The sequence below is a fragment of the Grampus griseus genome (genome assembly GCF_964374135.1).
Source record: "Grampus griseus genome assembly, chromosome: 5".
NCBI lineage: Eukaryota > Metazoa > Chordata > Mammalia > Artiodactyla > Delphinidae > Grampus > Grampus griseus.
The window spans coordinates 72,951,823-72,969,356 of NC_138998.1; the positions used below are offsets into that span (position 1 = coordinate 72,951,823).

The following is a 17,534-nucleotide window of genomic DNA, read 5'->3' on the forward strand; positions in this document are numbered from 1 at the left end:
TAAGAAGAAACTTAGTAATTAAAAAAAATTCACTTTCATCTAAAATGATAGCTGATATGTTAATTATAGATCTTTCTTATCTCTTACAGAGATCTCATTTCTAAAAGTGTTCTTGGTCTATTTAGACTTTCTGAATTTTATATATATTAACTGATTCAGAACTTTGCTTTTCCCCAATTGGTCCAAAGTAGTAAACTTTTACAGTATGTCTGGGGAATTAAATAAAGTTGCCTAAAACCTAGGAAATGTCCTCCTGATGTCATTCATGTGTTTAGAAAATAGATGGGAGTAAAATGCAGTGATTAAGAGAGAGAATGGGACTTCCCTGGTGGTGCAGTGGTTAAGAATCTGCCTGCCAGTGCAGGGGGCACAGGTTCAATCCCTGGTCTGGGAAGATCCCACATGCCACGGAGCAACTAAGCCTGTGCACCACAACTACTGAGCCTGTGCCCTAGAGCCCGCGAGCCACAACTATTGAGCCCACATGCCACAACTACTGAAGCCCACGTGCCTAGAGCAGGTGCTCCACAACAAGATAAGCCACCGCAATGAGAAGCCTGCACACCCCAACGAAGAGTAGCCCCCGCTCACCGCAACTAGAGAAAGCCCTCATGCAGCAACGAAGACCCAACGCAGCCAAAAATAAATAAATAAATTTATAAAAAACAAAACTTTTTTTAAAATGGTAGCACCCACTATAGAGTACATTATTTAAAAAAAGAGAGAGGGAGAGAATGGATCACGCAGATCTAGGTGTGAATCTCCTTAGCTTTACTGCTAAAAATCTTTGGGATCTATTACAAATTATTTAGCCTTTGTAAGCCTCTGTTTCATCTATAAAATGAATATAGTAGTACATACTACAATGGATTTTTTTCTTGAAGATTAAATAAGACGAAACATAAATGGCTTAGCACCATGCTCTACATAGTAAGGTATAATAAAATTAGTGACTATCATTTATTAGTCTTATTTCATGAGCTATTATGTATGACCTCAGTCTTTAAATCAGCAAATACCTTGGATAATTCAGTGAAACTCTAGTGTATCCAGATAGCACTTCTGGTCTTCAAGTAAGGAGATTCTAAAATGAATCATCTCTTTTCCTTTTATTAAAAAAGTAAGTTAAACCTGCTATTGTGATGAAAGATAAGCATCTTTCTAAGTAACATTTTAAGCTTTAAGCTCCAAAAACAATAGATACTTGATGTTGAGAGAACCAGAAAAAAAACAGCAGGTTTTAAGTCTAGTATATAAGTGAACATGAATGCAGAGGTCCCAGATATGAGGTAAATTAGGTTATGAACAGGCAGGTCACAAAAGAAAAGGTCCAATTGGCCAAGAAGTATATGAGAACATACTCAGATTTACTTTAGCAATCAGGGAATCTCAAATTAAAGTCAGACACCATTGAATATAAAAACATGTGTGAGAGTTACTATGTACATTGACTTTAAGGTAGTGATTACCCCTGGGAAAAGTGGGAAGAGAAAGGGTGAAGGTAATGGGCCTTCAACGGTATTTATTCTGCAGTGTTTTATTTCTTAAAAAAAAGTCTGAAGAAGACCTGGCAAAACGAATATCTTAAATCCTCTTAAGGAGTATACCTAAGTTTCTATTAGATTGTTAAACTTTTTTGTGTATTTGAATTATTTAAAAAATTGTAAAAACCTAGGAAATTTAAAATATTAGTTTGTCTCAAAAACCATCCTGGAGGATGCTAAGAATTAAATGTTTAACAAATACACTTATTCCCTATAAAGTTATATATTGCTCTAGCTATCAAATACAGTCATTCCTGGTTCTTTCAATACCAGATAAGCCTTCTGAAATGTGAGTGCTTAGAAAAATTTTCAAATTGATATTGTGGAAAAAAATGTGTATTTAGAATATTATGAAAGATGAGGCACAGCATACTATTTTAAGCTTTATATAACTTCAGTGAATTGTATATTAAAAACTGTTTAGATTTTCTTACCTGACTCCATTAAATGTTCTTTGCATCTTCAGAGATTAAAAAAGAAGAAATGTAGGAATAAAAGAATACTCTGGATTCCATTAATCATTTTGGCAAGCCTTGAATGACACAGGCCACAGTTATGTAAGCAAAGACATTTGCCAAAGAAATAGATTAATTAAGTGATCATTTGTGATTGTTAGTTATTTGGATATAAACTATAGCATAGTCTCAGTGTATAAAACATGCTTAAGGGCTTCCCTGGTGGCACAGTGGTTGAGAGTCCGCCTGCCGATGCAGGGGACACGGGTTCGTGCCCCATCCGGGAAGATCCCACATGCCGCGGAGCTGCTGGGCCCCTGAGCCATGGCCGCTGAGCCTGCGCATCCGGAGCCTGTGCTCAGCAGCGGGAGAGGCCACGACAGTGAGAGACCCGTGTACCGCAAAAAAAAAAAAGAAAGAAAAAAAAAAACCATACTTAAATTAGTAGTTACAAAAGCACTTTGTTTTAGTTATTAGGTTAGGAAAGAAAGTAAGAAAAGAAATCTCACTAATGAAATAGGAGATATCAAATGTCAATAATTTTTTTTTTGCCCATTTTCTCATCTTATTTGGGAGAGGGGATAGAGAATGGGAATTCGAATACCTTTATGTGAAGTAGCTACTATCTTATTAAAATTGAAGACTTCTTTAAAATACTGTCTAAAAATGTGATTATAAACACACAAATTCACATTGTAAAAAACTTTTAGAAATACAAATGATTTTACACATTACTCTACCACCAAAAGAACCACAGCTAACATTTCGATATATGTTTCCAATCTTTTTTCCGAAGTATCACCCCCGCACATAAACACACATTTATAGTCTTTTTTATTTTAGATATAGATATATATTAAATATGGACTTTGGTATCAAAGACTTTGAATTTTTATGAGTGATCTTACTAGCACACCCCCCTGCTCTAAACTGTATTGTTAATTGTTGTTAATAGTAACATTTCCCTGGTTGCAATTGTAGAGTTTGTTAGTAAGTTCATGTGAAGAGGACCAACTATTATAAACACGTCTTTAAACAAATAAATGCATTGTCTATACCAACCAAAGAATGTCTTTGTTACTATTACTTTTGGTTTCCTCACTTAGAATTATCTCAAGTAATTGAAATTTAAAATTCATAATATGAAACACTTAATTTCAGTCCAATTCCAGTATATGGCAAGTTCCTGTAGAAATATTGGCCTGACACTTTTATGTGGTTGTATCAGTGTTCTCTTTTGATAGTGGCATGTTGTGATATCTATAGTCAGATTTGATATTTTTCACTGTAAGACATTTTGAACTTTTTCTTACAGGGTTTCTCTGCTGGGCTATTTGCATTCTACCATGATAAAGATGGAAATCCTCTAACTTCAAGATTTGCAGATGGTCTCCCACCTTTTAACTATAGGTATTTGGTTTTTTTTGTTCTTGTTCTTCTCTTTTAGGAGAGTGCTAAGACTAGCAGCTGAGAATCATAGCATGTTAAGTTCCATAAATAATAGTGGCTTTATGGCTAGCCTAAGAAGATTGTATGTCCTATCTTATTAAAACAAGATAGGATATAAGGGTGGGATGAATTGGGAGATTAGGATTGACATGTATACACTACCATGTGTAAAATAGCTAGCTAGTGGGAACCTGCTGTATAGCACAGGGAGGTCAGCTTAGTGCTCTGTGATGACCTAGATGGATGGGATGGGGGTGCAGGGTGGGAGGGAGGTCCAAGAGGGATGGGATATATGTATACACATAGCTGATTCACTTCATTGTACAGCAGAAACTAATACAACATTATAAAACAATTATACTCCAAAAAAAAAAAGAGTTCATTTAGCTTCACCTTTTCATTTTACAGATGAAACAATTGAGATGTAGAAAACTTAAGTGATTTATCCAAAGAGCCAGGACTCTTTGCCAGGCAGAGCTCTTTTCCACCACTCTGTAGCTTGTATTACTTTATAGGAGAGTCAGGCCATGGGAAAATATGGGTTGGTTATAGTTTGGTTTTTTAATAATTATTGCCTGTACATGGCAATATTTACATGTTAACTGGTATTTTATTTAGCTCATCATATTAACAGTGACCTAGAGGTTCAGGGCCTAAAAGAAATAATACCAAGAATTACTAAAAAAAAATTATCAAGAATTTTATATAGAATATCAGTCACAGAACTATAACCATTTGCATGCATTTATATAAAAAATGAATCTCTAAATTAAGAGCACATGTCCACAAAAAGACATGAAAATGAATGTTCATGGCAGTTTTGTTATTAATAAACAAAAAATGGAAACCACCCAAAGGTCCATCAATAGAAGAATGGATAAATAAATCGTGATATATTCCTATAACCAAAAACTACAAGGCACTAAAAAGAACACATTATTGCTGCATGCAGTAAAGTGTATGAATATCACAGTTACAAGTTTCAATAAAAGAAGTCGTAGTCCAGGGACTTCCCTGGTGGCGCGGTGGTTAAGAATCCACCTGCATGGGCTTCCCTGGTGGCGCAGTGGTTGAGAGTCCGCCTGCCGATGCAGGGGACACGGGTTCGTGCCCCAGTACGGGAAGATCCCACATGCCGCGGAGCGGCTAGACCCGTGAGCCATGGCCGCTGAGCCTGCGTGTCCGGAGCCTGTGCTCTGCAGCGGGAGAGGCCACAACAGTGAAAGGCCCGCGTACCGCAAAAAAAAAAAAAAAAGAATCCACCTGCTAATGCAGGGGACACAGGTTCGATCCCTGGTCTGGGAAGATCCCTCATGCTGCAGAGCAACTAAGCCAGTGTGCCACAACTACTGAGCCTGTGCTCTAAAGCCCGTGAGCCACAACTACTGAGCCCGTGTGCCACAACTACTGAAGCCCACGCACCTAGAGCCCATGCTCCACAACAAGAGAAGCCACCACAGTGAGAAGCCTGCGCACCGCAATGACGAGTAGCCCCCATTCGTAGCAACTGGAGAAAGCCCGTGCACAGCAACAAAGACCCAACGCAGCCAAAAAAAAAAAAAAAGTCATAGTTCAGTTGTATGGAGTTTAAAAACAGTCAACGGTAAAAGACAGATTAGTAGTTTTACTTGAAGCCGCAGGCTATTAAATGCCATACAAGTTGAACAGATTGAGAGGGGGCATAAAGAAACCTTCTCGGGGTGCTGACACTCTTTCATCTCTTTATCAGAGTAGTGGTATATGGATGTAGAATACAAAATTAATTCTCACACAAAGATCTCCATTTAGGTAGCTAGAAGTAAATATTAAAACAGATAGTACTTTATTCATCATAGTATTTTTTTAGAGTACATGTGAAGAAACAACTCTAATGTAGAAATACATGTTTTACTTCCTAGATTGTGTTCGTTTGGTGGTATGGGAGAAGTCTGGTCTTTCCTAAGAATTGTGGTCTTTATGGGAAACACATAAATAGTGAGATAGGCAACATCTACACAGTGATGTAGGTAAGGAGGAGAGAGATTACTACACACAAGAACCATTGTTAAGCTGATAATTTGCAGTGCTTTCTTACATTCGGGATATTCCTCAAAAGCAGGAAATCTTACAGTATAAATGGACATAATATAATAATATGAAATTCAGGTGTTAGACATAGAAAGAGTCGGATTTGGCCCTAACCTATTTATTTGGAGAAACCATTAATCTTGAAATGTGAATGATGAAGAGGATATTGGAGTTATTAATGAGGTAAAAACTGATTATTTTCTTGTTGGCTTTGTTCACTATTTATGTTTAAACATTGCCTTGCCACAGAAAAAGGAAAGGAATTAATAATCTTTCTAAAGCATGGGCATAAAAGGCATTTAATCCTTTTACGTTCAACCTATTTGTATCCTTGACTCTGAACCATGTCTCTTGTAGACATAGTTGGATCATGTTTTTTTTTTAATGCATTCTGCCAGTCAACCCCCTTCTGTTCCCTCTGGCTGCCAGATTGCTGATTTTCACCATGATTGTGGGCTGTTGGTTTTCAAAGCTGCCACAAAGCTGGAGAGAGGGCATGGGAAAACGCCACAAAGCTTGCTATTCTTACTGAGATTCATCCATTTTTCTTAAAGAAGTGCTTCCTGGATTACTACAAGCCTTTGGTTAATTTCCAGAGTTCTGAAAAAGTTCATTTGGCCAATTTTGATACTTTCCCCATTGCTTTCACAAAGTTCAGGGGTCCTTACTCTGCCGTTTTTACTGACATTTGTCTGGAATTTATTTCTGTATATGGAGTAAAATAGGGATTTAACTTTGTTTTTCCTAGTAGGATAAGCAGTTTTACAGCACAGTTATTAAGTAAATTATGCTTTCCCACTAAATTAAAATGTCACCTTTTGTTAAGTTTTGTTATGTGCAGTACTAGGATATGTCTCTAGACATGCTTTTGTTTTATCCAGTAAATTTGTTAAGAGGAAGTAATTCATTGTCATCTTAGCCAAAAATTAGCTATTTGAATTTGAGCAAGTTACTTCATCTCTCTAAGCTTCTGTCTCTTTACCTGCAAAATAGTGATGATAATCTCATAAAGTTATTGAAAAGATTAAATTAGAAAATGCTATCAAGTCTTTGCTTGCACTTGGTGTATAGTAAGCTCAAATATTTTAATTTCATATTGATATTCATAAACACTTTGACACTTAAAGTGGTGGTGAATTTGCAGAAAGGACTGTCTTTTTATTCTTTAATTGCAGTCTTGGATTATATCAATGGAGTGATAAAGTAGTTCGAAAAGTGGAGAGATTGTGGGATATTCGAGATAATAAGAGAGTTCCTCACACTGTGTATCTTCTAGTAACACCTCGTGTTGTTGTGAGTATCACTGAACTTCATGTCTCATGAGCCATCTGCTCTTTTCGTTCATTATAGTCCCTTCTTTACTAATCATTATTGTTTAAGATCTAATGATTAAATTTCAAAGCCTGTAGTAGGAAACATAATATAAAGGCAGTACAGTAAAGCTACAGGCCAAGCACAATCTGAGGAAACAGAAATTTGGCGATGACTCTTATGGCTGCATTCTACCCACTGCTTTAAGTTGTGATACCAGTGATCTGTTGTGATACCTCTTAGGATCCCTGGTACTATATGCATAATTGCTGGTCGTTTCATTTGGAGTCTGTTTTAGTCAGGGTTCTCCAGAAAAACAGAACCAACAGGATGTGTCGAGAGAGAAAAAGATAAAGAGATTTATTTTAAGTAATTGGCTGGTCCAAAATCTGATGAGGTGGGCTGGCAACCTGAAGACTCAGGGAACAGTTGTAGTTTGAGTCCAGAAGAAGTCGGCTGGCAAAATTCCTTCTTGCTCAGGGGTAAAGTCAGCCTTTGTTCTATGAAGGCCTTCAACTGAGTGGCCCATTTATGTTACAGAGTGATCGGCTTTACTTAAAGCCCACTAATTTAAATGTTAATCTCATCCAAAAACACCTTCACAGAAACATTCAGAATAATGTTTGATCAGCTATCTGTGGCCCAGCCAAGTTGACACATAAAATTAATCATCACACCCTCTTGTTTAATGACAGAAACCTATTCTCCCTTCTCCCCCTTCCTTGACTACACACAGCTCCTTCTGACCTCTGAACTTTTGCACTGCTCTTGGGATATTTCCCATCCCTGGAAATCTCTAACTGAAGGACAGACGAAACCAAATGAACAAAATTGTTTTCTAATGAACAACTTATTTTTCTTACAAAAACTATATCCATAATAAGAGCAGTTTATACCTGCATTAAAATCATTGTTGACACAACAGTTACAAATGGCAATCATACCAGTCTATAACTTTTTTGAAATATATGACTTAAAGCCAAAATCTTCAAATAGAGGAAAAAATATTAAGAGAAATAGTAGTTCAATAGCAAAGAAAAGTGTGACAGTATCAAAATATTTAATTATATTAAAAACTATATTTTTAGGGCTTCCGTGGTGGCGCAGTGGTTGAGAGTCCGCCTGCCGATGCAGGGGACACGGGTTCGTGCCCCGGTCTGGGAAGATCCCACATGCCGTGGAGCGGCTGGGCCCGTGAGCCCTGGCCGCTGAGCCTGCGTGTCCGGAGCCTATGCTCTGCAACAGGAGAGGCCACAACAGTGAGAGGCCCGCGTACCGCAAAAAACAAAAACAAACAAAAAAAAACTATATTTTTAGAAGACATTCTCTCTTCTCACCAAAGTAATTCTTTAAAGACTACTTTATTATATCCAGTGTGGTAAGGAGTTTGCCGTTATGTTGTACTTTTGTAGGGTTTATTTACTTATTTTTTTCTGATTATTAGGATGAAGCACGAAAACATTTTAACTGTCCAATTCTGGAGGGAATGGAACTTGAAAATCAAGGTGGTATGGGCACTGAGCTCAACCATTGGGAAAAGCGATTATTAGAGGTCAGTTTATTTTAGAATTTTACTAGACATATTTTTTCTTTAATAAAAGAATTCGTACTCAACTTATTCAAATATATAATAGGTTATAAAGTAAAAAAATTTAAAAAGTCCCTTTCCCCTTTAGCTTTCCAGATCCACTTTCCAGATGTAATCACTATTTAAGTTTTTTAAATATCCTTCCAGAAATGTTAGATAGATAGACAGAAACACTGACACACAGTTTTTTTTTTAATAGGTTCATACATTTATGCAACTTTTTTCATTTAACAATATATCTTAGACATCTTTCCAAGGCAGTATAAGTGCTTCTGCTATCATACAATGTATGCTTTCCTAAGGAACCTCTTTCTTCAAAATCGAACACTAAAAGTAACAAGGATTGTAGGAAACACAAATACCAGGTTATTAACAAAAGCAATAAGTCGTAATAAAAGTACTAGCTCAGTCTGAAAAGACATCATATTTCCAATAAATAAACTCCTGTATTTACTCTAGTATTTCTTTACCTTAAACAATAGCAAAAGGCAATGGTAGATAGATGGGAGACTATAAATCTGAATAATGGGGACAAGAGTAAAATGTACAAAGGTAAGAGAACAATGCAACAAACACTTCGAAGACAAAGCCTCTGGCCATACTGAGCCAGTTGGAAGAACATGGAGTGAATGAGCATCATACACAGCACAGCACTCCTCTGTTGCTGTGTTCTGCTCTCTTAGTGTATTTTGGTTTTTTGTTTGTTTTTTATTTTATATTGGAACATAGTTGATTAACAATGTTGTATTAGTTTCAGGTGTACAGCAAAGTGATTAATTTAGCTGCTATTGCTCCATTGCACAAAACATTAAAATCCAGAGAGGAATCATTATGAACCAACATGATTCCATCTTATACTGATGTCATTCCCTTATTTACTAGTCTCACATGAGCTCATTTACATTACAAAAATACATGCATTAGTAGAATAGACTGTATACATGGATCTACTTATTTTTAAACAGCTACATAATATTATATGAATGTAAAAACAGTCCTTTTTAATGAATAATTATGTTTTAAATTTTTTGTCTTAAAAATGTTGTAATGAGCAATTTATTTATATCTTCAGTGCCTTACAGGAGTGGCATTCCAGTAGGTGTTCTTTGGTTCAACTAAACAGTCAGTCAAACCTATAAGACCTAAACAGGTCACATTCAAAAACCATTAGAAGGATACAAGAAAGAAAGTACAGCATGCCAGCATGTCAGAGTCAGGCATTTCTCTAGTGCTCTACACAGTAGTCTAACAGCTGTCATCCATGCCTCTCTCCCTCTCCCTCCAACTCAAATACCATAAGCATAAGACCATAATAGAGGGGTGCAAGAACCAGCCTGGTTTAGAAGTACCATGTCCCAAATAAGAACCAACATCTTTTTTTAACAGTTTCATAGACATAACTTCCAGATGCCTGTAAGGGACATACCCATAAGAATCACTGCACACAGAGAAGTCCAAAACTGTGGTTTACCAACAGGTATTCATGTTCATTTATAGTAATCCCAAGTCTAGAGGCATAACAGGTGGTGTTTTTTCCTTAAGTCCTGTTGCCTAGTAACACAGTTGACATTCCACCCTTATTAGGTTTCCAGGGGAGCAGAACTAGAAAGTTAATGCAAGATCAGATTTGTTTATATAGAAAAAGGAAGGATAAATCCCTGGAAATGGAATTTCTGGGTCAAAGGGTGTATATGTGTGTGTGTGTATGTGTGTGTGTGTATTTTTTTTTAGACGTCTGTTTAAATAATTAAATGGTTGCAGGTTACATACACCATGATCCAAGTTAGCAAAATTATGAAAAGAGTGAAATTAATGCTTTTGCTGACTGTTCTTATCTAGGTGACCACAAAGTAACAGTGATAAAAACTTACGGAAGACACATACACTTATTTCTCACATGGGAATAAGTTTATTTTCCTTAAGCAGTTTTCTCAAGTGATTCCCTTTAGAAAGCTGTAGATTGTCCAGAAATGAAAATTTACTTAGTTTTCAATAGAAAACTTGAGAGTAGTCATTTTATTAGTTTCATTAACCGCTGCCTTTCCTCTGAAATCAACTTTGTGTCCTTGAACTATTTTTTTTAAAAGATGATATTAAAGTACTTGAGATGGCCATCCAGTGTTCAACATAAAGATTAGCAGAATACGGGAATTCCCTGGAGTCCAGTGGTTAGGACTCCGTGCTTTCGCTGCTGATCAAATCATGGGTTTGATCCCTGGTCTGGGAACTTAGATCCTGCAAGCCGTACAGGCGCCCCCCTGCCCAAAAAAAGGAATAATCAGAGCTTCCCAAAGATAGAATATGCTTCCTTGAGAGACAGTGAAGTCCTTACCATTAGGTGACCTCCTGGTAGGAATTTTATTATAGAAATTAAGACACTGGAAAAAAAAAAAAAAAGACATTGGGTAGTTAGTAGACCTCGATATTTTGGTTCCCTCAGGCAACTCCTTTGATCCTATGATTCTGTGATACTTGTTTTGCATATTAATATGTGATCGCAAAGTATAGAAAGTTGGTTATAAAAGCATTTTCTTTGTAATTCAGGCAAGTATTCCATTCCCCACTCCATTATCTGGGCATCTGTCTCAACCACCCACTTTACTTTGCCTGAATAGTGTAATGTTTTTACAGTATTTCTGTTTCCATATATTTATCTTCATTTTTATCACAGAGTTCTAAATGCTAGTTATCTATCATTACAGGGAAATTGTATACACTATAGACATTTGAGGCAGAAAGTAGATTTTGCTTTAAGCTTCAGTCTTGTCATCTTAAAGACGACTTATGTATTCCACTATTTTAAGTCAATATTTTGTCAGCCCTCACACTTGCAACATTTTAAATATACATCAAAGCACTCACGGAAATTATTGGGACTTGCAAGGAGTCCAGTCTTCTAATTAAAATCTGTTGGTGATTTTCAGAATGAAGCAATGACTGGTTCTCACACCCAGAACCGAGTCCTCTCTCGAATCACTCTGGCGTTAATGGAGGACACTGGGTAAGACAGCTGTGAGAATTTTATATGAATTGTTTATTAAAATGAAATGAATATTAAGATTACTATTAAGATGAAATAAACATTAGCTTAAGAAAATACTGACATTTTACACTGAAGTAAAATGTACCTATTTTTAAAATTTTGTGCAGTTAGCTATCCATTACCTGTACCACCTCCATTCATTCATTCAGTAAATGTTTGAGACCCTGAGGTGTATAGTAATGAATAGAAATAAATCCCTGGCATTATGAGATTTTTTAATAAGTAGAGGCCATGCGGATATGAAGGAAAAGCTTACCTAAACAATTTTTTTTAATTGTAAGTGAAATTGGTTTATGTATAGATTCCTGGTTTTTAAGGCAGTAGAACTTTCTTGTAAAGCAATAGAATACCGTTTTTAAATGACTCCGGTGGGAGTCTTTTTCACTGTGGGTTCCTGGGTTTTTTTTTTAACAAGTCTCAGTTTTTGATAGCTTCCTTGCTTTTTGGTATAGCAGGATGTACCAGGCTGATCTGCACATACCCTGTATCATCCTACATCTGGCATTAGCCAGTCTTCCAAGGAGCACTGGAATGTTCCTTTTGATGGAGAATAGCTTTTAGAAACCACAGTCTAGGGACTGTGTTCATTTCTACTGGGTTGTCATTGCTTCTCGTCATTTTCAGTGGACCAAGTAGGGAAATTCATTTTTTTTTTTTTTTTTTTGCAGTATGTGGGCCTCCCACTGTCGTGGCCTCCCCCGCCGCGGGGCACAGGCTCCGGACACGCAGGCTCAACGGCCACGGCTCATGGGCCCAGCCGCTCCGCGGCATGTGGGATCTTCCCAGACCAGGGCACGAACTCGTGTCCCCTGCATCGGCAGGCGGACTCTCAACCACTGCGCCACCAGGGAAGCCCGGGAAATTAGTAGTTTTGAAAAGAAAAAAAAAAATGCTGGATTCCTTTTAGTGCCATTATAGCTCTTTCCCATTTATCTCTAACAAGCAATGGCCAACAAAAGTGGTCCTGCTGCTCTGTTTAACAACCTATTTATAGCCCTTCTGTAAATAATGCTAGTTTCTTTAAGATACCAGTAGGATATAAAAGCACTGTGGAGTGTGTGAGTGACTAGTGAAACCATGGCACTGGTGAATTTTAAAGCATTTCTTCCTTTTTCTGTTGCAAGAGAAAAATGAGCCAGATGTTTCTAAGTATCTGGCAGTATTTTTAAATTGTAGATGTGGAAATTAATTTTCATAAATCCATAAGACTTCAGTGTAGATTAGCTAAGTTTCTTCTCCCAGTAAAAGACATTATCATGTTTCCATCCAGAAACCTGGGAATCATCCTTGACACCTCCCTCTCCCTACCTCTCACATCTAATCAATCATAAATCTTGCTTAATTTTCAGCTCTTCAGTATCCCAGGAGTCTGTCTACTTTTTGGGTCACATTTATCAAGGCCACCATTATCTTTTCCTTGGATTACTATAGTTGCCTTTTTTTAATGTCTCCCTGCATCTCAGGTGGTCCTTTCTACTGCCCAAAGCCCTTCACACATTCTGCAAAATGTTGTTTAGAAGTTTTTTAGGCATGGTGTCTCACACAGTGAGAAATGCATCACGACCAAAGTACACACATACATATATAACGGTTAAGAGTAAAGATGTTGACGAGGGTGCCAAAACCATTTAATGGGGAAAGAATAGTTTTTTCAACAAATGGTGTTGGGACAACTGGATATCCATATACAAAAGAATGAACCCCTACCACACATGATATATAAAAATTAACTCAAAATGGATTGAAGACCTAAATATAAGGCTAAAACTATACAACTCTTAGAAGGAAATATTGGTGTAAATCTTCATGATACTAGATTAGGCAGTGATTTCTTAGATATGACACCAAAAGCACAAGCAACCAAAGAAAAAATAGATAAATTGGACTTCATCAAAATTAAATACTTGTACTTCAAAGGGCACTATCAAGAAAGTGGAAAGAACTCACAAAAGGAGAAAATATTTGCCAATTATCTATCTGATAAGGATCTAGTACCCAGAATATATAAAGAACTCTTACAACTCGAAATAAAAAGACAACTCAATTTAAAAATTGGTGAGGGGGCTTCCCTGGTGGTGCAGTGGTTGAGAGTCCACCTGCCGATGCAGGGGACACGGGTTCGTGCCCCGGTCCGGGAAGATCCCACATGCCGTGGAGCGGCTGGGCCCGTGAGCCATGGCCGCTGAGCCTGCGCGTCTGGAGCCTGTGCTCCACAATGGGAGAGGCCACAACAGTGAGAGGCCCGCATACAAACAAACAAACAAATAAATAAATAAATAAAATTGGTGAGGGATTTCAATAGATATTTCTCTAAAGATATACAAATGATTAATAAGCACATGAAATGATTCTCAGCATCATTGGGGAAATGCAAATGAAAACCACAGTGCTACTTCACACCCACTAGGATGGCTATAATAAAAAAGACAATGGCAGGGAATTCAGTGGTTAGGACTCCGCGCTTTCACTGCTGAGGGTGCAGGTTCAGTCCCTGGTGAGGGAACTGAGATCCTACAAGCCATGCAGCAAGCCCAAAAAAAGAAAAAAAAAAAAAGACAATGGCAAATATTGATGTGGGAAAATTGGAACCCTCATACACTGCTGCTGGGAATGTAAAATGATACAGCCACTTTGGAAAATAGTTTGGCATTGATTTACAAAACCAGACATACTCATACCATAGCAACCCAGGAATTATGCTACTTGGTATTTAATCAAACGGATTAAAAACTTATGCCTACAAAAAAACCTCTATACAGAGGTTTATAGCAGCTTTATTCATAATTGCCAAAAGGTGGAAGCAACCAAGTTGTCCTTCAATATGTGAATGGATAAATAAATTGTGGTACATCCAGACAATGGAATATTATTCAGAGCTAAAAAGAAATGAGCTGTCGAGCCATAAAAGGACATGAAGGAACCTTAAATGCATATTGCTAAGTGAAAGAAGCCAATCTGAAAAGGCTACATACTGTATGATTCCAACTATACGACATCCTGGAAAAGGCAAAACTATGGAGTGAGTAAAAAGATCAGTGTTTGCCAGGGGTTAAGGGAAAGGAGGGATGAACAAGCAGACCACAGAGGGTTTTAAGGGCAATGAAATTATTCTGTATGATACTTTACAGAATAATGATGGCTACATGTCATTATACATTTGTCCAAACTCATTGAATGTACAACACCAACAGTAAACCCTAATATAAACTATGGATTTTAGGTGATGATGACGTGTCAATGTAGGTTTATTGATTGTAACAAATGTAGCACTCTGTTGCAGTATATTGATGGTAGGGGGAGGGTATGTGTGTTGCAGGGCAGGGGGTGTATGGGAACTCTGTACTGGCCACTCAGTTTTGCTGTGTACCTAAAACTGCTCTAAAAATGTTTTAAAAAAGGAATGAAGTACTAATACATGCTACGAGATGTATGAACCTTGAAAATATTATGCCAGGTGAAAGAAGCCAGACGCAAAGGACCACACTCCATTTCTATGAAAGGTCCACAATACGCTAATCTACAAAGACAGGCAATAGACTAGTGGTTGCCAGGGACTAAGGAGTGACTGCTAATGGGTACATAGTTTTTTTGGGGGTGATGAAAATGTTCTGAAATTAGATCGTGGTAATGGTTGCACAACCTTGTGAATATACTAAAAACATTGAATTGTACACGTTATGAGGGTAAATTTTATGATATGTGAATTATATTTCCATTTTTTTTTAAAGCTCGAAAACATTGAAGCCAGAACCCTAGATTCAAATCCCAGCTCTGCCATTTACTAGTTGTATCCTTGCCTCAGTTCTTTCCTCTATAAAATAGGGATAAAAAGTGATATCTACCTCATAGAGTTTTATGAGCCTTGAATGAGTTGATACATGTAAACTCCTTAATAGAGTACTTGGCACATTATAAGGGTCAATTAAGTATTAGGTATTACATGTAAAACTGAATCATTCAGGACTTCCCTGGTGGCACAGTGGTTGAGAATCTGCCTGCCAATGCAGGGGACATGGGTTCAATCCGTGGTCCGGGAAGATCCTACATGCCACAGAGCAACTAAGCCTGTGCGCCACAACTAGCGCTCTAGAGCTCGTGAGCCACAGCTACTGAGCCTGCAGGCCACAACTACTGAAGCCCGCATGCCTAGAGCCCGTGCTCCACAACAAGAGAAGCCACTGCCGTGAGAAGTCCTCACACCACGATGAAGAGTAGCCCCCACTCACCACAACTAGAGAAAGCCCGCGGGTAGCAAGAAAGACCCAGTGCAGCCCAAAATTAATTAATTAAAAACAACAAAAACTGAATCATTCAAAGTTTCACGAAACAATATTTACCCTTACTATCTACAATGTAGTCCTCTTTTCTATTGATTTTATTTTTTAATCTTTTATTTTAATATGTAATTTTTTTTACAGATGTATTCTATTGATTTTAAAAGAGAGAGAGAAAGAAACGTTGATTAAGATCCACTAAATTGATTTCACAACCCACTAATGCCACCAAAAAATCTTGTTTCTAATTGCTCCCTCAGCTAACTTGTGCTCACCCTTCTAGGTTTAGCTTAAAGTTGCTTCCTCAGAAAAACCTTTCCTAATTCCCCAGACTAGCTTAGGTTTCCCTATCAATGTGCTCCTATTATCACCTTGTACTTAACCCCTGTCCTACTTATCACACTTGTAATTTTCTTTTTGGTATCTGCCTTCCCCACTAGATTATATTGTTCACAAGGGCATAAAGTGTTTATTCACTGCTGTAGCCTTAGCTACACTTAGCAAAGTGCCTAGCACATAAGAAGTGCTTAATAACTGTTGACTAATAGTACAGGAAGAACTGCAAAGAAAACATGAAGGAGGTTTCAAGAAATGTAGCTGGAGTGCCTAGCAAATGATTTAATGACAGTGTTGATACTATGCTTTGCACTCATCAACCTATACTAGATATGGTAATTCCTAAGGGAATCTAATTACATTATATTTTATCCTTTGGGAGAAAGACTTCCTTACCTAGGCACTGCTAAAATACTTGCTAGTGTGCAAGATTGAGGGCACCTGTTACTATCCGGGCAGCTTGACCTGCTGTGCTACCAAGTTAGCTAATTAAGGTGACTTACACTGTAGCTGCAGAGGTTTCAGGCATTTTGGTATTGGAGTGCCAGGCTTTATTTCTTCAGTTTCTCTCTCAGTGTTCTGTTCTTTGAAAGGGGAGAAGGTTTTGAAAGATGCTATGTTGCATATTTCTGCTGTTGTTAGATTTTGTGGGAAGTGCTAGAGTGGAGGGGATGATTCTTATCATTCCCTCAACTTTTGAGCCTGTGTATTTATTACTGTTTTGGTAATTCTAAGGGGAGAAGATATAATACAAGCATGAAAGAAGCTATTTTGTATAGCTTTATAACTTGTAAACTAATCTTGTCATTACGAATAAAGAAGAAAAACTAAAAGTAGGTTCATTGCCTTTGATTAATTTTGCCAGGAAAGTATCGATAAATCACTGTGGTTTTTCTCTGAAATTGGAACATTTTTAATGTATTGGCCATAGTATTCATTTGTCTTATTATAATGGTGTAATGTTTAGTCACAAGCAGGACCCATATTGATAGAATATCACAAATTCAAGGCCAGGGAAGCAAGAAACTAGGGCCAACTGGATCAGATTAGGTAAAGGCTAGACAACTAGTAATTCTACTTTTCTTCTTCAATTTACTCCCTTCTCTTTTTCTCTCATTCTCTTTGTTTCTTTGCCCTTTATTCTCCTTGTCTCACACCTTAATCATTTTCTCCTCTGTGACTTATATCATCTTTGAAAATTACAGTGGGAACACGATTTGGTTTGGTTTGGTTTTTTTCAAATGTAAAAGCACCCTCGAGTACTCATGTTTTCCTCAAGACTAAAATTTCACAGTCCCTGCTGCAGTGATCCTGTGCAGCAAGGACTTTGTTTATAAATGCTCATCTGTGGGGATGGTCACCAAAGTCCTTTTTGAGGTTCTAGTTTGCTTATTGTTGAGATTTGTAATTGGTATGCTGGAGTTGTTTTTTAAATGACAGTAATATAAAGTGCTTTGTTTCAATTAT

General features: G+C 37.4%; 1 protein-coding gene across 2 annotated transcripts in view; it reads left to right on the forward strand.

Moving 5' to 3' along the window:
- The window catches only part of LMLN (leishmanolysin like peptidase), a gene marked incomplete at both ends in the record, with an annotated part of 74,200 nt that overhangs the window by 30,136 nt on the left and 26,530 nt on the right, over positions 1-17,534 (forward strand). For both annotated transcript variants that reach the window (XM_082654686.1, XM_082654687.1), the window contains 4 exons: positions 3,315-3,409; positions 6,691-6,808; positions 8,271-8,378; positions 11,339-11,415. In XM_082654686.1, the coding sequence (XP_082510812.1) occupies positions 3,315-3,409; positions 6,691-6,808; positions 8,271-8,378; positions 11,339-11,415 (398 nt within the window). The remainder of the gene's footprint in view (positions 1-3,314; positions 3,410-6,690; positions 6,809-8,270; positions 8,379-11,338; positions 11,416-17,534) is intronic.